This window comes from Ahaetulla prasina, chromosome 12 (genome assembly GCF_028640845.1).
Source record: "Ahaetulla prasina isolate Xishuangbanna chromosome 12, ASM2864084v1, whole genome shotgun sequence".
Taxonomy (NCBI): domain Eukaryota; kingdom Metazoa; phylum Chordata; class Lepidosauria; order Squamata; family Colubridae; genus Ahaetulla; species Ahaetulla prasina.
In genome coordinates, this window is record NC_080550.1 from 2437298 (window position 1) to 2458239 (window position 20942).

Sequence of the window (20942 nt, forward strand, 5' to 3'; positions counted from 1 at the left end):
TTCCCATCACCCATCTCCTTCCACTTATGACTGTATGACTGTAACCTTGTTGCTTGTATGTTTACGATTTATATTGTTATTGATTGGTTCCTGATTGCTTATTTCTACCCTATGACTATCATTAAGTGTTGTACCTTATGATTCTTGATGATCTTTTCTTTTATGTACACAGAGCATATGCACTAAGACAAATTCCTTGTGTGTCCAATCACACTTGGCCAATAAGAATTCTGTTCTGTTCTGTTCTGTTCTGTTCTGTTCTGTTCTATTCTATTCTATTCTATTCTATTCTATTCTATTCTATTCTATTCTATTCTATTCTATTCTAGAGTAAACGTGTGCAGCTGTCAGAAGTGTGTGCGATCAAGTGTACGTACTCTCTAAAATTGACTGTTCCTTGCGTGCAAATTTAATCAGGCCGAAGTTTAAACCAGTGCCAAGCTGTGGGACCGTCTCAAGGAGAAGCACTTGAATCGGTCACAGTATCGAGACACTGGTCCGAGTTAGCCTATCTGCCAAATAGAATGATGCCCACTGCAGATATCCAGCCAAGATAGAATGAGACTTATGGCTGCCCAAATAAATCACACATTATGATTATAGGCCAGCACTTTGAAACACATTCTTCCATATAATTCCCTCTGCGTTTCACCTTCTGGTACCTGGGTTTGAAGTATTCGCTCCTCTATTAGTTGTTCCAATTTGTAGACTTTATAACCCAGACATAAGAATAAAGATTGAGAAATGCTTTCAGCGTTTTTTCTTCTTCTTCTAGCTGAAGACCATGCTAAAGCAAAGTGGAGATGTTTTTCGGTTGACTATATAACCCATAAAAATTTCCACATACCCTCAGAGATGCCCATTCATCATTCGGCGTTGCCAAAGGTCTTCAGATCATTATAGAGAAAGCAGGGAAGCTTTGGCCAGCTATTTAAGGGCCAGGTTAAAATTAGGCAATTCAAACACACTTTCCAGAGAGTACAGGTTTTAAAAGCAGCCGCTGCACGCAAGGCCACATGTAATCACAAAACCCTCCTCTGCTTTGCAACACAACCTGAACCTCCATCTCAACAGCCAGGAAAATCCCTCCCTGCCCTGCAATTGTCTGCTAAGGACAACTTTAGCCCAACGAACAACAATATCACATCATCTTACAAAATGAGGCTTGTTTCATCAGCTTTATTTTCAAGGAAGTGAAGGAAAGAAAGCAACATAAAAGCCCGATTACTTTTTGAGATATTGAATATGCCATAAATAAAAGGTTGCATTAATACAGGGATCAGTCGGGGGTGGGGTGGGGAGAAACAAACAAACAAACAAACAAATCAGACATGTAAAAACAACACAAGGAAGATGCACCGATCCGTGCTAAAAGTTGTCCTTTAAAAAAAAAGAAGAAGAAGAAGAAAAAAATCCCAAGGTATCACAGGTTTATATTGTTTTAAAGACTCTTTTACATTTTACACCACAAAACCATTATATTACAAGCCGGATCCAAACAGCTCAACAGGAAACCCAACTGCTAACATGCCGTAACATTTGCTTGCAAGGAAAAAGCATGAAAATGAACAGGAAGGCCAGCGCTGGAAGATCAACCGTTGTGCTCTTCAACACTGACTTTCACTAGACGGGCGACAGGAGATGTGTCCAGCAATGTGTGTGCATGCTATGGAAGGGAAGGGACCAGCACCTCGACGGAAGGGGTTGGATGGGGAGGTTTTCCAGAGCAAAAGATTTGGAGTGCGCTGATTTTAAAGGGGGGGCTGCACATTCTTCTCCCCTTAGTGTGCAAAGATTAAAAGTTTGCACTCAATCGCAGCGGGTGATTCTTTCCGGACTTGGAAAAACCTGAATAACTATTCAGAACTTGGGAGGCCCAGAACAGAATTGGCATATCAGAGGAGTCTGTTGGAAAAGCACGACTCACAGCTGCCCTGAAGGGGCAACGCAAAGGGGGTGTACTGGGTTAGAGGCTACCTCCATCAGAATTGGTTCAGGAATTGAAATCCATGGCTGTTAACTTCTCTTCCTCTGTTTGTGCAATTAAACATCAAAGAAATTACATTTCTTTCCCCCAGATGCAAGAAGAAAGAGAATAGAGTTTGCTTTTTGTGAACAAAAACATGTATTTATAATTCTCTTGGCTGTTTGGTCTATTCCATTCATACTGAATTCAAGGAAGGCGAATTCTGTTTTGTTCAAAGGGAAGCCAAACAGACTCTTTTAACACTCGAGCTGGAGAGTCAGAAAAATTGCAACATTCCCAGAATAAGTAAAGAAACTTGGCAGCCCCTGGGGAGTTGCCTCAAGTTGTTTTCTCCCTGCATGATATATTCGTCAACTGCAACCATGTCCAGAAATCAGCCCTTGGAATAAGAGCTTCCAAAACTGACCTGACCATGTAAAGTTCAATTGTTTATTTAGATGCAGCTTCTTTAAAAATAAAACTAGCTGTTAGCTCTCTGAAATATTTCATAAATCTTTTTTTTTTTTTAGAAAATTTATCTCTCAAGGATATGAAAAGTTAAATCAGAACTTTTTAATACGAACGATTTGGAACTACTAGACTCTAGTTGGAGAGTAACAAGAACGCATCAGCAGAAGGACAAAAGGACGATGGGACAGAAAAAGGCTTCCAAATCTGGTGGATGTCCCAAAGGTTCTCATTAAAAAGGCTTGACTGCATGGCAACACGTCCTTTTCTAAGGGATGGGCCTCACTCACCTGAAGGAACCGTTACTTCTCTCTATTTACATCTGAAAATTAATGCTCTTTTTTTGCTTTCTTCGGCACAGTGAAAATCCCCAGCAGGTCAAGTCGGTGGGAATCTTCTTAGCAGAGATGCAAAACCGCCTTGTTAATCTCTGGGTTTGTCCAGTCATTCCGAATGTCATCTAAATGGTTATCGAAATCCACCAGGGTTTCATAGGACCGGCTGTCCAAAAGGGATTCGGAGATCCTTTGGGCTTCTATCCAATCTTCGCAATAATCACTAGCGCGGGAGAGAAGGGAGAAATAAAAGATGAGTCACCCCGTTCGAAGGAACAACGGGGTGCTGGAAAGAGTGACTTATGACCAGTCCTCGCATCTACAACGGTTACTGCATCCTGGCAGTTTTCAACATGTGAAGTGAATGGGGGAAGCCAGATCTGTTTAACCACCATGCGATCTGCTTAACAATCACAACAAAAAAAGCTTGTAAAACAGTGGTGACTAACTTAGTGACTGCCTGGCTTAGCGATGGAAGTTCCAGTCGCGTTTCGTTTTGTACTTTTTGAATTTAAAGGGAAAGAGCAAGTAAAAGAACTATGAAAGGCGTCCATTTTTCAGACGGGAAAGTTTGTTTTAAGGATACTCACCTGTGTGGGTCTCTGCATCTCCATTTATTTTCGTGGTGTTCATACACATGAACTGCTGGCTTTAGGCACTTCATTGTAAATCTAGTGTTATCCACCTGACGCAGAGCAGAAAAACATGGCTGTACTTGTGCTATACCAAGACATTAAAATGGAATATGCGACCACTAAAGCATCTCGCTTATTGCTATTCAGGGATCCGTTAAGTGTAGCATGAAGTTAATATATAGGAAGAAGGCGGCTTGCTGTCATTTCCAAAATGATTTTCAGGACAGGCTGTCCACTCTCAACAGAAATGACCACCTTACATCAAAAGAGCATGAAATAAATAACAGACTTTAATTGCTGTGAATTGCTTCAATATAGATTGCTGATTTGAAAGTAAAAATCCTTGGTAGAACTCTCAGGTTATCAATTTTTATTTTTATCCTAATACATATGCCGTGTTTCCCCAAAAATAAGACCCTGTCTTATATTTTTTGAACCCCAAAATCCCTTGGCCTTATTTTCAGGGAGGTCTTATTATTTTGGGGTGTGTGGAGGAAACCAGAGGAAATGGTTGGGATTGGCTGTGCACGTGTTTAAATATTTTCAGGGAGGGCTTATTTTAAGGCATGCGCTCAAAAGCCCAATTGGGCTTATTATCAGGGGATGTCTTATTTTCGGGGAAACAGGGTAATATTATAAGATTTGTGCCCTGTATTTATGGTTTCCAGTCCCCCTCTGTTGTTAGATAACTTTTGAAGCAAGTCAACAAATGGAACTGACCATGAAATAAATATTAAAGAAAGAAAATGCCTACAGTACCTACCATTATGAGGGCTGTATCACTGAAGTTTTCTGCAATCCTGGAGGCAACTTTTTCGGCAAGCAGGTTTGGACTACAAAATAAAGAGAAGAAAATTTGACCAGATTGAATGTAACAAACCAAGTAAAAGATGGCTTCTGTTAAAGCTGAAGGAGGAAATAATTTCAGAGATAAAATTTATCTCGATAGCAGATACAAATAATTTTCAACACAAACTAAAAACAGCGGCAAACGATTTTCTACCGTCTCCTCTTACCGCTCCTTAGAGTAGGGGGGTCTCCAAACTTGGCAACTTTAAGGCTTGTGGACTTCAACTCCCAGAATTCCTCAGAGAATCTGTCCTGGGGAATTCTGGGAGTTGAAGCCCATAAGTCTTAAAAGTTACCAAATTTGGAGACCTCTGCTTTAGAGCTACAGCTGTGAAGCAGTTTCTTCATCTGCTTCACTGCTGTCACACAAAGCATGGACAACTCTGAAGAAACCAGGAAGGATTTTCCTGCGAAAGATGAATTACGTCAAGGATAAGGAAGACAAACCCAGCTACACACCTGGCATCTTTCACACGTTCATTTGCTTGGTAGTAGCCAGCTATTACGTAGCTGTTCTCTCGGCACCAAGAATCAATCTGAAAAGGTCATTAAAAAAAAAAATTATAAGCACCCAAAGACAATCAAGGCAGAGAGGAAATTAACAGACGTTCGCAGCAAACAATTTTATTCAAATTGCAACCCGATATCCGTTTTCTTGAGAGTGATCTCACCCTGGCCTGTTGTTTGACACCCATTAACAGAATGTGCTGAAAGCTGCTGGAACAAAGGAGAAGATGATACAACTGGCAATTGGTTTTCACCTGCCAGATATCTGAAAAGGCGTGGTCGGTATACCAAACATGATCTTGTTAAGCTTCTTACGCAGGACTTGGAAGTTCGTGACAAATTCTATTACGACTCTTGTTTTGCTAATGATAATTAGCTACGGCAGTGGACAGACAGCTCACACATTTCACAAAAGTGTTTTCTGAATTAGCAGATCTAAGGAAACGCAGAGTGTACTGAAAGGTGCAAGGAACGTGGGATTTTGATGTTCCCAAGAACACCATAGGATGGTCCTCTGTTTGCTGCCTTGCTCTCAGTGGAGTGGATAGAGAGATCTGGGATCAAATAGCATGTCTGCTAGGAGATGTCCATTCATTTTTGCTTACAGAGCCTTAGTAAAATGCCATCTGTAAAATGCCCAGGGATCCAGCAACATCAGAGAATGACTGTGAGGAAAAGTAAAGCAGATCCATGAATGAAATACTCTGAGCTGGCTAGATGACGGGACTCTAAACCTGGCTATTTTAAGACTTGTGAACTTCAACTCCCAGAATTCTGGGAATTGAAGTTCACAGGTCTTAAAGTGGCCAGGTTTGGAGACCCCTGAGTGTTTTTCTTCGCCATCCTCAGTTCTCTGTGGCTGGCCTAGGGACCATGAGTAGGCAATTCAAAAATGCAATAGAAGCAACACACAGGGGAAGAGAAACCTCATTTTTCAATGGGCTCTTGATGCTTTTTTAAATTGGTGGTTTTCTTGGCACTGTTCACTGATGATGTTACCTAGTTAGGTCATGAAACGTCTGCAAAAAAACCCCTCCCACCAAGCTCAGAGAGCACCATGGACGCTCTGTCCAATTGAACCCTGAGCTATAAATATTGGCCCCTTCTTCTTCAACCTCTGATGATTTCCATGGAAAATGAAGGGAAAAGCTAATCCAAGGGAGGAATGGAACAGGACGAAGAGAAAAGAGGCAGATGGCCCGAGCAAGAACAAAGGAATTCTCCCCCTCCCCTTCCATCTGTAATTCCTTCAACGATATTGAGAGGTGGGTCAGCACAGGGTGAACTTGGGGGGAGGAGAATAAAGCAGTTTATTAATTCCATCCTGAGTGGCCCACATCCAAAACGGACGACAGCCAGGACTGCAGGCTTTAAGGAAGCCCTGACAGCTAAGATCTGGCGATAAGGCTCAAATAACGTCTCCTTCCTCCCAAAAGGCACTTTAATTATGGCCAGCCTTTGCATAAAACTCTTTTATTTTATCATCATGTACCGTATTATCTAATCTGCCATAGAGCTTTATTAAAATACTTGGAAAGAATTAAATGTTAGGAGGCCCAATCTGATCGGAATGCATTTATCCAAACTCAGGTTCTGGCCCTGCTTGGTAGCTTTGAAGCCACCAACATTTGCTTCTCGTAATGAGATTATCTGATTAAGATAATCCAGTGATTTAGGGAAAGGGAAAAACTACCCAGCAATTATGTGTATTCCAGCTATTTTTTTAAACAAAAAAAGGAAAAAAAAAAACAGTTTCCCAAACATTTTGCATTCTGACCTTCTGTTTCCGAAACATCTATCTCATTGTTTAGCAGCTGTGTTTCTAGCCCCAAATTAAACTAAGAGCTTTGCAAATAATCTCTTCCATTGAAACGATGTGGGTGCGTTTTGTTAAGCTCTTGTTTATTATCACCAGTAAAGAGCCACCTGCCATCACAATCATAACCATTTAAAAGGCCTTAAAATTGTTGTTTGAATAGCCAGCAGGTTGAGATCTTGCAAGTCAAAACTAAACAAACAGAAAATGTTTTCATACTAATATGAAAATATGAGTTTTTTCCCCGAAGGCCATCACTCTGCTAAACAAATAATTCCATCAACACTGTCAGACTATTTACTGAATCTGCACTACTATTAATCTTCTCATAGTTCCCATCACCAATCTCTTTCCACTTATGACTGTATGACTATAACTTGTTGCTGGCAATCCTTATGATTTATATTGATATATTGACCATCAATTGTGTTGTAAATGTTGTACCTTGATGAACGTATCTTTTCTTTTATGTACACTGAGAGTATATGCACCAAGACAAATTCCTTGTGTGTCCAATCACACTTGGCCAATAAAATTCTATTCTATTCTATTCTATTCTATTCTATTCTATTCTAATATTCTTCTATTGCTCTTTGGCTTATACAGGTAGTCCTTGACTTAGAACAGGTGATTTAGTTACCATTCAAACTTACAAAGGCACTTCTCAGTCTTTTTTTTTGTAACTTTTCCCCTTTTAAAAAAATTTCCTTTCCTTTCCTTTCCTTCTCTTCATTTTCATTTTTTCACTCTCAGTCCCAGTATGATCGTCTGTATTAATCTCACTAATTTCTTTTCCAGCCATATGTCTCATAGACTCTCGGATCATCAAAAGCATCTCCCACAATTCATCCCAGTTTTCCATGTTTTCAATACAAGGAGAGAATTTTTTTTAAATTTTTTTATAGCTTAACTCAAATTCAAGTCTATGTATCTCTTTTCTTCTTTGCTTCTGGAAGAGTCCAATTTCAATATGCTTTAAAAACTGTTTCAATTTAGGTCTTTATCTTTTTTCTGCTACAGTCTGTAAAAACAACCATTGTAGCATCTCCATGGTCACATAATTAAAATTCAAGAGTCTTGGCAACTGACTCATATTTATGACGGCTGCAGTGTCCCAGGGTCACGTGACCCCTGTTTGCGACCGATGGGGAAGCCAGATTCACTTAACAACCATGTTATTTTAACACCCGCGGTGATTTGGTTCACTTAACACCTGGGGCCAGAAAGGTCGTAAAATTGGGACAAAACTCACTTAATAAATGTCTCACTTAGCAACAGAAACTTTGGGCTCAATTGTGGTCATAGATCAAGGACTACCTGCACTGTTTTCATACCTAGGACCATTTCACATTTCTGGTTCACATTCCTGGACCAGACTGCATGATTTTGTTAAGACAGCATTCAGTGGAAAACTACCCGTTCTCTATCTTTCACCTGCTAAATTGCTCTTCTCCGTTGAATTACAGACTTATGCTTTGTGAGCTTGGCCAGATAGGTAGCCAAGCCTGGCAGGATAGCCAGGTCAATCATACTTTTCACTTCTCATTATTTCTACTGGCCATCTGCAAATCAAGCTGTCAAATCTAATTACTCCGAGGGAACAGCAGCGACAAAAAGTTCCCCAAAGATAGATCAGTGTCTTGACCTCCTAAGACAGGAGGCACTATCTCTAATTAAGTCTTCTCAATCTGTCCTAAGTCCCCCTCAGCAAGCCATCCTCATTTACTAATTGATTCAGCGCTCACCATTTCCAATGGAACGGGGGAAACACACACATTCAATTGCTTGAATTCGTTGGCATGCAGACTCGCAACTGTCCAGGTTCAGCTGTATTTTCAATCCCACCCAGGTACAAATGCAAGCCTAATTTGGTGGATATTTTCACGTAAGACTCTGCCTGGCAAAATAACGCCTGAAAGCTTGTTGATAAAACTACAGTCTTTAATAAGTAGGAAGCTGTTGGCTGGCGGGTTTTTTTTTTGGTCTTCAGCGAGGCTTTTCAGATCCAGGCACAAAATGTCATTTTTCCAAATATTTCTATCTACAGGTAACATATGAAACCCAGAAGCATCTCGCAAATCTCACTTAACAACCGAGTGACTAATTTAACAATGGCAGCGATTCGCTTAATGACTGTGGCGAGAAACATTGTAAAAGGGGGCAAAACTCACTTAACCAATGTCTCACTTAACGACATACATTTTGGGTTCAATTATGGTCCTAAGTCGAGGACTGCCTGGTATTTTCTCTCCAGAGTCACCACCTCCAATATGTACAACATGAACATGATAAAAATATAAATAGCTAGCTAGCTAAATAGAAAGATAATAAAGATGATAGAGATGAGAAGACAGATGATATATAGATAATATACAGATGATATAGAGGAGAGAGACATGAGATGATATAGATGATATAAATGATAATGATATATAGATAGATGTAGATAGATGATAGATACGATATAGAGATATAGATATAAAGATAGATATGATATGATAGATATAGATGATATATAGATGATATGATAGAAAGATATATGACATAGATATATAGGTCTTTGGTTATTCGGGTTTTCTCCCGCGTAAAATTGGAAGTGTCTTGGCGATTATATATATATATATATATATATATATATATGTATGTATGTATGTATGTATGTATATGTTTTCTGAGGTTTTCGCGGGTGTTTGTATGTAGGTCTTTGGTTATTCGGGTTTTCTCCCATGTAAAATTGGAAGTGTCTTGGCGACGTTTCGACGAAGCCTCATTCGTCATCTTCAGGCTTCAGTTTCGTGCTTCTGGAAGCAATGTGTGATTGCAGCTGTTTCTTCCTTTTTAACTGCTAGTGGGGGTTTGAACTGATTGGGTGGGAGCTTGGCTGTGCTCTGATTGGATGGAGGTTTTTTGTGCTCTGATTGGCTGGGGCTCTGATTGGCTCTGATTGGCTAACATCCAATGGATTCCAGAGAAATAAGATTACCAAACTAATCCAAAAAGAACCCCCCACTAAAACCCAAGACAGAGAACAAGAAAACGGCACAGCCCTCCTCCCATATATAAAAGGCACCACAGACAGAATCAGCAAGATCCTCCACAAACATAACATCAAGACATCATTCTGCACAAACCAAAAAATATCCACCATCCTAAGAAACCCCAAAGACAAAATTGAGTTAGAAAATCAAGGAGTATATGAAATCCCATGCACCGCCTGCCCCACCACATACATCGGACAAACCAACAGAAGAATAAGTGCACGCATTGAAGAACACAAGAACTCAGTCAAAAAAGAGGAACCAACTTCTTCCCTGGTCCAACACCTTAAAGCCACAGGACACGATATTGACTTTAAAAGACCAGAACTATCGCCAAAACTGAACACTTTAACAACAGAATAATCAGAGAAGCCATCGAGATAGAAAACGCCCACACAGCATGAACAAACGAGATGATACCTCCCGCCTACCAGCCATTTGAAACCCGCCTTATTGACAAATGAGTCCTAACACGAGGAATGACACCAGACCCACACTCACGAGGTCCACACAGGATGTCACCACCACATCCACCCAGACAGCAGCCCCATACCCACACTGATCAGGAAGCACAACCAAGGACCAGAAGCCAGACCGCAGCTGCAACATTAGCCATTTCAAACCCCTCCAATCCATACATGCAGCAGACTGACACCCACTACGAAGATGTAGCACGACCACGACCACGAAGCCAAACAGCAGCAGTGCAGCTCACCAGCTCAAATCCCCCTGCAACTCAGACTAATCTGAGCACAACCAAACCGCCACCCAAACAGGACACACCTCCAGCCAATCAGAGCACAAAAAATCCCCCATCCAATCAGAGCACAGCCAAGCTCCCACCCAATCAGTTCAAACTAGCAGTTAAAAAGGAAGAAACAGCTGCAATCACACATTGCTCCCAGAAGCATGAAGCTGAAGCCTGAAGATGACGAATGAGACTTCGTCGAAACGTCCCCAAGACACTTCCAATTTTACGCGGGAGAAAACCCGAATAACCAAAGACATATATATACATACATATATATATATATATACATATATATATATATATATGTATATGTACGTTATGTATGTATGTTATATGTATGTTATATAGATAGATGTAGATAGATGATATATAGACAATATATAGATGATATAGATGAGATAAGACGATATAGACGATATATAGATAGATATAGAGAGGATAGATAGATGACAGATATAGATATATGATACAGATGTTACAGATATTAGATAGGATAGAATAAAACAGAATAGAATTTTTTAATGGGCCAAGTGTGATTGGACACACAAGGAATTTGTCTTGGTGCAGATGTTCTCAGCGTACATAAAAGACAGAGATAGATAGATATGGATGGGGATGGATGGATAGATGAGAGAGAGAGAGGGAGAGAGATGGATGGATAGATAGATAGGAATTAGGATAGATGGATGGATAGATATAGATAGATAGGATGGGATAGATATATATATTGTGTGTGTGTGTATATGTGTGTGTGTGTGTGTGTGTGTGTGTGTGTGTGTGTGTGTGTGTGTGTGTGTATATATATATATATATATATATATATATATATGCTGTATATGTATACACACACACACACACAACACACACACATACATACATATATATATAGACAATATATAGGTCTTTGCTTATTCGGATTTTCTCCCCTGTAAAATTGGAAGTGTCTTGGCGACGTTTCGATGAAGTCTCATTCATCATCTTCAGGTTTCAGCTTCGTGCTTCTGGGAGCAAAGCTGAACGAAGCTGAAGCCTGAAGATGACGAATGAGACTTCGTCGAAACGTCGCCAAGACACTTCCAATTTTACGCGGGAGAAAACCCGAATAACCAAAGACCTACATACAAACACCCGCGAAAACCTCAGAAAATACACACACACACACATATATTTATCGTAGGACCCAGAGAAAGAAGAGGGTCCACCTCATGACCGTTTAAGGTAGCCTGCGCCCGGCCAGGGAGGCTCTCCCTCTCTCTCTCTCCTTCCCCGCCCGCTCCTCACCAGGCTGAGCGCCACCTCCAGCATGGGCGCCAGGGCCAGGCTCCCGTGGAAGAGCGGGATGCAGTCCACCAGCAGCGTCTGGGGGGGCGGCGGCGGCGGCGGCTCCCTCTCCCGCTCCCGGCCCCGCTGGCCCGGCTGAGGCGGCTGCTTCTCGGCCACCAGCAGCCCGTTGACGGCGCAGTGCGGGTACTTGGCGCCGTGCAGCACCATCTTGCAGTAGGCCTGCGTGCTCAGCTTCATCGCCGCCGCCGCCGCCGCCGCTTCCTCCTTCTCCTCACGGGCCTCCCACGGCCGCGGCTGCCTAGGCCCGCCGTCGAGGCCGCAAAAACGTCGCAAAAGAAGCCACGAGGGGGCCGTAAAGGGAGAGGCGCGTGCGCGCGCGTGCGCAGATGGTGGGGAAAGTGGGGGGAGCCGTCCGTTCTAGCCCGTCTCTATGGTCTCTAAATGGAGATTAAAGCGGCCGCGACCATAGAGAGGTGCATGTTAAAAGGGGCAAAGAAGACTAGGCAAAGGACCTGGAGAGGCGGGGAAAATGCTGTCATTTGAGGGACTAACGCGGAATCCTGCCGGGCTGGGAATTATGGGAGTTGCACCCGGCTGAGCAACGGAAGGGTCCTTTCCACCTCAGCAAGCAATCGCACCTGGAATAGCAAAGCAACGCAAATCTGGCTGAGGAACTCTGGGAGTTGAAGTCCACAAATCTTAAAGGGACCAAGGTTGGACACCCCTGACCTGGAAAGAAAAGGCGGAAGCGGGCCACTCTTCCCTTCGCAGCTCTATGGCGCCCGCTCCTTTCCTCCTCCTCTTCTTCTCTGGCTGAGTCCGCCGCTATCCCGTCGTGCCTCGGCCCCCCCGCCACTTCCGGCCTGTCCTGCGCCGCGTCTCCCGTTTTCTCCTTCCGTCCTCCATCTCCGGCTGTAGAGGACACGGGCCGTCTCGGGTGGGTGGTCGGCCGGCTGGCGGGTGAGGAGGCGGCCGCGCAGGAAGGGGCCCCCGCGGGAAGGGAGGCGAAGGGGGGGGGGGCGGGGAGACGCGGGGCGGGCCGAGGGGGGGGGCGTAGCTTTCCCGGGCGTCCCGCACTACAACTCCCATCGTCCGCAGCCGAGGGCTGTCGCTTGAGGCGGGCGGAGGTGGAGGGGGCCGCGGGCTTCCTCGCGAGTAAGGGCCGCTTATGGGCTCCCCAGTGACACACACACGCAAATACACACACACAAATACACAGAAATAGACACACACACACACACACACAAATGCATACAAATACACAGAAAAATATGCACACAGAAATACGCAGAAATACCAATACACACAAATACACACACATATATACACACACGCAAATGCACAGAAATATGCACACAGAAATACACGCAAACACACATACACACACAAATGCACAGAAATATGCACACATAAATACACACAAATACACACACACACAAATACAGATATATGCACACATAAATACACATAAATACACACATGCAAATATACACAAATAAACACACAAATACACAGAAATAGACACACACACACAACACACACACACACACATGCATACAAATACACAGAAAAATATGCACACAGAAATATACAGAAATACCAATACACACAAATACACACATATACACACACAAATGCACAGAAATATGCACACAGAAATACACACAAACACAAATAAACACAAATACACAGAAATACACGCAAACACACACACACACACAAATGCACAGAAATATGCACACAGAAATACACACAAATACACACACACACAAATACAGAAATATGCACACACAAATACATATAAATACACACACACAAATGCACAGAAATACGCACACACAAATACACACACACACACACGCCGTTCCTGGGGCTGGCATGGCAAACGAGGGGCAACTTTTTTTTATTTATCTAATTAAAATATTTTTTAAAAAATATTTCTGTAACCTCCCACCTGGCAGCCCTGCCCTCTTTGATTCCTCCCTTGGTGGGCAAATCTGGAAAACAGCTCGGTTTGGAGAGACGGTTTTGGGTTGGGGGTGAAGGTGTCCCAGCTAGAAAGCCCAACCCACCTCGCAGGGTTGTTGTTGAAAGGAGCAGAGGGGAAGGAGAAGATAAAAATATAGATGTGTAGATGCCAACTAGGTGACTTTGGTCCAATTCTTTTCTCTCCGTTTACTTCACCTGAGAGGGTGGTGGTTATGAGACAAATAGACAGGTGGGATAATAACACCAGTAGCAGGAATAAGGTGGGAGGTAGCTTCTCACCTTAAGAGCCTATGCACAAAGACTTGTGTGTCCAATCACACTTGGCCAATAAAAAATTCTATTCTATTCTATTCTATTCTATTCTATTCTATTCTATTCTATTCTATGTGTTTAGATAGATAGGTAGGTAGGTAGGTAGGTAGATAAAAATAATAAGTGAGAGATGATAGGATAGGTGGATGGATGGATGATGGATGGATGGATGGATAGATAATAGGTAGAAATGATACTAGGATAGACAGACAGATAGTAGGTACAGATGATAGATAAGATAGGCTAGATAGATAAATTGGATGGATGGATGGATGGATACATAGATAGAAAATAATAGGTGAGATAGGATAGATGGATGGATGGATAGATAATAGGTAGAAATGATAATAGGATAGACAGACAGTAGGTACAGATGATTACTGCAGGTTCGAGCCCGGCCCAAGGTTGACTCAGCCTTCCATCCTTTATAAGGTAGGTAAAATGAGGACCCAGATTGTTGGGGGGGCAATAAGTTGACTTTGTAAATATATACAAATAGAATGAGATAAGATAGGCTAGATAGATAAATAGGATACATGGATAGATGGATGGATGATAGGAAAGAGATGATATATATGGATGTCTAGATAGATAAGAGAGAGAAATGATAGGATAAAAATAAAAAATAGGGTCATGCAGGTTCACCTGTGAGGTGTTGGGGATTCTAGATAATAACATGGGACATAAATCTTCATGGGAATGAGTCTGTCTCTGCCCAGCTTGATCAGAAGTAAACTGAGCTCACCGGGGTTGACTTTTTAAAGCAGCTGTGAAACGGACCGAGGTTGTGAAGAAGTACACCTTATGAAACTCTGGACATATTTGTGATTTAGGGTAATCAGGACTGGTTGTATCTTGAAAATATCCCTCGAAAGCAGATTAAATAGAAATATTCCCCGCGGTGTCTGCTAAACAGAGAATCTTACGTTAGGACTGAAACGTTTCTTCTCCACCCTCTTGTGTTCACCTTATTGTTGCTTAGAAGATCCTTTTATTTTTATTATGGACTTCAGTCTAAATTGGCATCATTTCCAAACACTACAGAAGCTCTTGTGATACCTGAGAAAACATGACATTTGGAAGAACATGGCAAGTGGTGGATTCTTAGTAATTTGTGCTATATAATGTTCTACCTTTTTTTTTTCTGCTTCAGGATGTTGGGTGTTAGGGCATTCAGCCTTATTGGCAGGCGGGTTTTGTCCACTTCTGTTTGTGCGAGAGCTCACGGACATGGTAAGCCAGCCACTGAATCATCTTAACTGGTAGCTTGAAAATATTTTGACTAGCGCATTTCAATTTAGGAATGCAAACTTTCTAATAGTTCTCGAAATTCTCTTGTCTAAATTCTTTTGTTGTGTTCTCATCATGCACTAGATAACAAAACTTCTCTAAAATTAAAATGACAGCTCCTATATCTACCTAGTAGAGAACTTCATGTTAAATATGCAGCTGAATTGATCTCACTCTCTTTTGCAGGATCCAGTCTGGGTCGGTCACCGGGACCAGAGGTTTAGTCTTCCGGGCATTCACACTTGTGTGGAGCCCATCTTCGGGGAACTTCTGTCTACCAACTTGGAAGACTAAAACTCTGGTCCCGGTGACTGACCCGATTGGATCCTTCAACACTATGCTGGGAGACATATATTTGCCTTCATGCGTCAGTCTCTTTTATCCTTTGTCAAGAGCCATGGTGGTGTAGTGGTTAGAGCGCAGTACTGCAGGTTACTTCTGCTGCCTGCCGGCTTCCTGCAATTTGGCAATTTGAAACTCACCAGGCTCAAGGTTGACGCAGCCTTCCATCCTTCCGAAGCGGGTAAAATGAGGACCCAGATTATTGGGGACAATAAGCTGACTCTGTAAACCGTTTAGAGAGGGCTTTAAAGTGGTATCTAAGTCTAAGTGCTATTGCTGTTGTCTTGCCTGTCATAGTGGCCTTATGGATCCAAATCTAATTTTCAGGAATTCTTTGTTATAGCTTCTTCTGAAGGAATAATAAAAACCAGGGATTTTTTTTTTGGCCATGCCAAATCTTTGGAGAATGAAAACTTCGATGCTTATTCTTCTGTTTTTATATTTCTGCCTTGCTAATGTCCTTCAAAGTTTCCAGGTCATATATTAGAATAAGCCATTGTAATTTATTTTTTTATTTTATTTTATTTTTGTCAATAGAAGTTACAAAAGCGCCAGCTTATACTCAGCCTGTCTATGAGGATTACCCTCTGATTCCTTTGCCGGATATCCCATTCATACAAGACCTGACTCCTGAGCAGAAAGCCCTGAAAGAAAAGGAGAAGGGCTCTTGGACCGCCCTCACCCCGGACGAGAAGATTGCTCGTGAGTAATACCACAGAGGGAGGGAGGGTGACGAGAGAGGAAATCAAAAGAAACAAAAATGGCCTGGCCTATTTAAACGCAGGTCGTCCTCGAATCACGACCATAGTGGAATCTGCCAGTTAGTTTAAAGGCTTGATGGTTGTAAAGTGGGTCATCGCGGTGACCGATTCAATTTTATGACTTTTTTTTTTTTGGCAATGGTGGTTACGTGATTCATTGTTCAGTATGGGGTGTTTTTGACAAAGAAAATACTGGTTTTCAGCAAGAACGTCAGAAATCAAGAGTTATTGGGATGCTATAAAGGGCCATAAATAAAGGCCGGTTGCCCAATTTGCAATCACATGACCACTTGGCACAGCTGTAAGAATTTAGGAACTGGGTCATAAGTACCTTTGTGGGGGGAGGCGGTCCTGTTATAATTTTGAACGGTCGTAAGTTGAGGGCTACCTGTATGTAAATGTGCGTGTTCAGTCGCGAGCATTGGTCTGGCTGCATTTGTTTTTTCCTTTGAATATTTTGTACTTCGATAAAGAAGGATTTTTGTCCCTTCCCTCTTTCCTTCTCTCTCCGTCTTGTTCCAGTATACCACATCAAATTTGACAAAACTTTTGCTGAAATGCTGAAGCCGTCGAATGAATGGAAGACTGCGATCGGTTTAGCTGGCTACATGATTGGCCTCGCGGCTTTCTTTTTCATTTGGGAGGTTCTGTTTGGTAAGCCATCCCCTTTTAGGGAGTTCTTTAAACGCGGGCACGGGGAAATTGATGGGAGTAGAATATTCAGCGTATATCTATACAGACACATTTGTACTGGTGTGAGAATTTTGTCCAGTGAAAAAGCGAAAGGTGGGACAAGAAAATAGCTTTTCACATTTTGTTTGGCTTCCTAGTACTAGGAAGGTTGGTGGAGCACTAAACATTCGAGCCCAACAGAACACTTATACTGGCCTTCTCCAAGCCTTTCTCTCTTTTTCCTTTTTAAATTAAATCCGAAATAAACAAGAAGGAAGGAAAGAAGGGAGGGAGGGAGGGAAGGAAGGAAGAAAAGGAGGGAAGGAAAGAAGGGAGGGAAATCAGGAGGGAGAGAGGGAGGGAGGGAAGGAAGGAAGGAAGGAGAAAAGGGAAGGAAAGAAGGGAGGGAGAGAGGGAGGGAGGGAGGAAAGGAAGGAAGGAAGGAAGGAAGGATCTAAAAGATCTCCAAACACACAGGGCATATATTTACAGATGCACATATCTCAATGAATTGAAGCCATGATTCATTACCGTCATCCTTAGCTAATCTGCCTTAATTCTGCAAACCACTGAATAGTTGGAGTCATACTTTTGTCTTTCCAAACATGTAAAGAGAGATGAGCTAAGGGGGCTCTAGGTGGATATGAAGATACTGACGGACCATGAATTTGCGAACACAAGTGAGCGTCTGAATTAACCTTAACAGCTTTTCCTCTTGAGAGCACAAACCATCGCTTGGGAGAGATTAGAATAGAATAGAATAGAATTTTATTGGCCAAGTGTGATTGGACACACAAGGAATTTGTCTTGGTGCATATGCTCTCAGTGTACAAGAAAAGATACGTTCATCAAGGTACAACATTTACAACACAATTGATGATCAATATATCAATATAAATCATAAGGATTGCCAGCAACAAGTTATAGTCATACAGTCATAAGTGGAAAGAGATTGGTGATGGGAACTATGAAACGATTAATAGTAGTGCAGATTCAGTAAATAGTCTGACAGTGTTGAGGGAATTATTAGTTTAGCAGAGTGATGGCCTTTGGGAAAAAACTGTTCTTGTGTCTAGTTGTTCTGGTGTGCAGTGCTCTATAGCGTCGTTTTGAGGGTAGGAGTTGAAACAGTTTATGTCCAGGATGCGAGGGATCTGCAAATATTTTCACGGCCCTCTTCTTGATTCGTGCAGTATACAGGTCCTCAATGGAAGGCAGGTTGGTAGCAATTATTTTTCTGCAGTTCTCATTATCCTCTGAAGTCTGTGTTTTTCTTGTTGGGTTGCAGAACCGAACCAGACAGTTATAGAGGTGCAAATGACAGACTCAATAATTCCTCTGTAGAATTGGATCAGCAGCTCCTTGGGCAGTTTGAGCTTACTGAGTTGGCGCAGAAAGAACAGTCTTTGTTGTCCTTTTTAATGATGTTTTGATGTTAGCTGTCCATTTGAGATCTTGCGATATGATAGAACCCAGAAATTTGAAGGTTTCTACTGTTGATACTGTGTTGTCAAGTATTGTGAGAGGTGGAAGTATGGAAGGGTTTTTCCTAAAGTCTACCACCATTTCTACGGTTTTGAGTGTGTTCAGTTCCAGATTGTTTTGGTTGCACCACAAGGCTAGTCGTTCGACCTCTCGTCTATATGCGGATTCGTCATTGTCTCGAATGAGACCAATCACTGTTGTGTCATCTGCGAACTTCAGTAGCTTAACAAATGGATCATTGGAGATGCAGTCATTGGTATACAGAGAGAAGAGAAGTGGGGAGAGCACATAGCCTTGGGGGCCCTGTGCTAATTGTACAGGTATTTGATGTGATCTTGCTTAGCTTCACCTGCTGCTTCCTGTTTGTTAGGAAGCTTGTGATCCACTTACAAGTCTGTTCCGGTACCTGTAGCTGGTTTAGCTTAGTTAGAAGAATGTCTGGAATGATGGTATTGAATGCTGAACTAAAGTCTACAAAAGGACCCTTGCATAGGTCTTTGGAGACTCAAGATGTTGTAGGATGTAGTGCAGAGCCATATTAACAGCATCATCTGTTGATCTATTTGCTCGGTATGCAAATTGCAAGGGGTCTAACAGCGGATCCGTGATGGTTTTCAGGTAGGAAAGCACTAGCCTTTCAAAGGTTTTCATGACTACAGATGTTAGAGCAACTGGTCTGTAGTCATTCAGTTCCTTGATGGTGGGCTTCTTGGCACTGGGATGATGGTAGAGCGTTTGAAGCAAGAAGGAACATAGCACATCTCTAGTGATTTATTGAAAATATGGGTGAAGATGGGGGCCAATTGGTCAGCACAGACTTTTAAGCAAGAAGGAGTTATCTTGTCTGGGCCTGGAGCTTTTCCTGGCTTTTGTCTGTGAAATAGGTCCTGCACTTCCTTTTCTGTGATCACTAGGGGTTGTGAACCCAATGAAATGGGGTCAGTTGTAGGAGGCTTGGCTGTTGTTGGTGTGTCTGAGATGGGGGTTGTGGAGATAGGTGGCTGTAGTTTCCTTTCAAACCTGCAGTAAAACTCATTCAGGTCATCTGCCAGTTGTTGATTACCTTCAGTTGTTGATTACCTTAGTTGTTGCTGACTAACTCGGATTGTCTCAAACCATGATCTCATCCCATTGCAGTTCTGAAACCAGTCCCCCACAGTTTATCGGAGGATTGGAAAGCCATGGAGCTCCGGAAGCACCTGGATATGAAACCGGACCCAATTACTGGCCTTTGCTCCAAGTGGGATTATGAGAAGAACGAATGGAAAAAATAAAAACCTTCAGGAGTCCCCCCCGATTTTTCTCGGGATGTGAAAGTCTGAAACGATTTCTTCATCTCTAGGTTGCGGCCCAGCTTCTGTCTAGAATGAAATAGAATCCTATCCTTGTTTAAACCATAACAGCTTTATGTACCTGGAATTGTTGAACTGTTCCTACAGGTTAATGTGCAAAATTGCTCCTAAACTAAATCCTGTTTGCAATTTTTTTTTTTTTTTGCAGGAAGATTAAAAATTACAGTTCAAAAAAGAAAGAAGGCATTTGGCTCTTTATTTGGTGTGGAACGATCTGTTTGAAATATCTGGAATAACCGACTTGTTGAGTTAAATAGAGGTTATTGAGCCAGCGACTGTCAAAAGCTTCCTTAATAGGACATCTCCCATCAGCAATTGGCGCTTCAAAATTGTTGGGTTCTGGCAGCAGAAATTGATAAATTATGCTGCGCATTCAGAATTGGTGGTCATTTATCTGGTGGGAACTTATAACTGAGAGCAGGGCTGCTGCACAGACAGGATTAAGCAATTTGCTGTAATTGCAGCAACTCTTATTTTTTTTAAAAAAAAAATCCAGGGAAAAACATCCAGCTGCGTATTTTGGAACAGGCAATAAATAAACGCATGTTTAAGTTTGTAAGGATTAGACAGTAATCCTTTGACAGTTGGACTCCTGGCTTTCTGACACTTATTCTGTAACTCTACAGGAAGGGATTTAAGTTCAGTTTATCACAAAAATTTGTATGCAGCGCTCTTCACTACACACATTTCATTCTATTGGGCAGAGTTGATTAGGAGAGGAATCTTGAAACAGGCGATGGTTTGATGAAGTCAACTCGGTATATTGTGTAAACCAGTTCTGTGCTTTGGGGATGGAATTAATAATCTAACTATTGATATAATTCCTTTATGCAGATCATATGTCGAATAGGGCAGTGAAGGCTAACCTTTTTGCCATCGCGTGATGGGGCGGGGGGGTCACGCGTGCGCACACCCATAATTCTATGCTCCCCACATGTGCACGCATGACCCCCCCATCCCCCCTGCTTCTTCATGGTAGGCCCATTTTTGTCTCTCACCTGGCTCCAGAGCCTCTCTATGAGTCTGGGGAGGGCAAAAATGGCCTTTCCCCCCTCCGGAGGCCAGAAACTGCCCGTTTGCCAACTTCCGG

The 20942-nt window shown here is 42.3% G+C and overlaps 2 protein-coding genes across 3 annotated transcripts; one reads left to right on the top strand and one right to left on the bottom strand.

The window, feature by feature from the left end:
• Positions 1 to 1164: 1164 nt before the first annotated feature.
• On the bottom strand, positions 1165 to 11968 carry EMC8 (ER membrane protein complex subunit 8). Its single transcript, XM_058155015.1, has 5 exons — positions 11647 to 11968; positions 4713 to 4789; positions 4168 to 4237; positions 3360 to 3454; positions 1165 to 2992 (listed from the first exon to the last, which is right to left on the bottom strand). The coding sequence occupies exons 1-5, from the start codon at positions 11884 to 11886 to the stop codon at positions 2833 to 2835; spliced, it is 642 nt and encodes a 213-aa protein (XP_058010998.1). The 5' UTR covers positions 11887 to 11968; the 3' UTR covers positions 1165 to 2832.
• A 542-nt stretch (positions 11969 to 12510) lies between these two features.
• LOC131184071 (cytochrome c oxidase subunit 4 isoform 1, mitochondrial) lies at positions 12511 to 20034 on the top strand. 2 transcript variants are annotated; one of them, XM_058155019.1, is made up of 5 exons: positions 12511 to 12586; positions 15104 to 15183; positions 16120 to 16284; positions 16866 to 16997; positions 19638 to 20034. In XM_058155019.1, exons 2-5 carry the CDS (start codon positions 15105 to 15107, stop codon positions 19772 to 19774), a joined length of 513 nt encoding a protein of 170 aa, XP_058011002.1. In that variant the 5' UTR covers positions 12511 to 12586; position 15104; the 3' UTR covers positions 19775 to 20034. The 2 variants fall into 2 exon arrangements, with proteins under 2 accessions (XP_058011002.1, XP_058011001.1); XM_058155018.1 differs by having other exon boundaries at positions 12533 to 12609.
• Positions 20035 to 20942: the final 908 nt, after the last annotated feature.

What these genes read in the sequence shown, in the direction of transcription:
- EMC8 (XM_058155015.1), bottom strand. Translation starts at nt 11,886, where the DNA reads ATGAAGCTGAGCACGCAGGCCTACTGCAAGATGGTGCTGCACGGCGCC. An exon ending in TGGAGGTGGCGCTCAGCCTG is followed by an intron (nt 4,790 to 11,646) that starts GTGAGGAGCGGG and finishes TGACCTTTTCAG; the next exon opens with ATTGATTCTTGGTGCCGAGA. An exon ending in GAACGTGTGAAAGATGCCAG is followed by an intron (nt 4,238 to 4,712) that starts GTGTGTAGCTGG and finishes TTTATTTTGTAG; the next exon opens with TCCAAACCTGCTTGCCGAAA.
- LOC131184071 (XM_058155019.1), top strand. Translation starts at nt 15,105, where the DNA reads ATGTTGGGTGTTAGGGCATTCAGCCTTATTGGCAGGCGGGTTTTGTCC. An exon ending in TGCGAGAGCTCACGGACATG is followed by an intron (nt 15,184 to 16,119) that starts GTAAGCCAGCCA and finishes TTTTGTCAATAG; the next exon opens with AAGTTACAAAAGCGCCAGCT. An exon ending in CCCGGACGAGAAGATTGCTC is followed by an intron (nt 16,285 to 16,865) that starts GTGAGTAATACC and finishes GTCTTGTTCCAG; the next exon opens with TATACCACATCAAATTTGAC.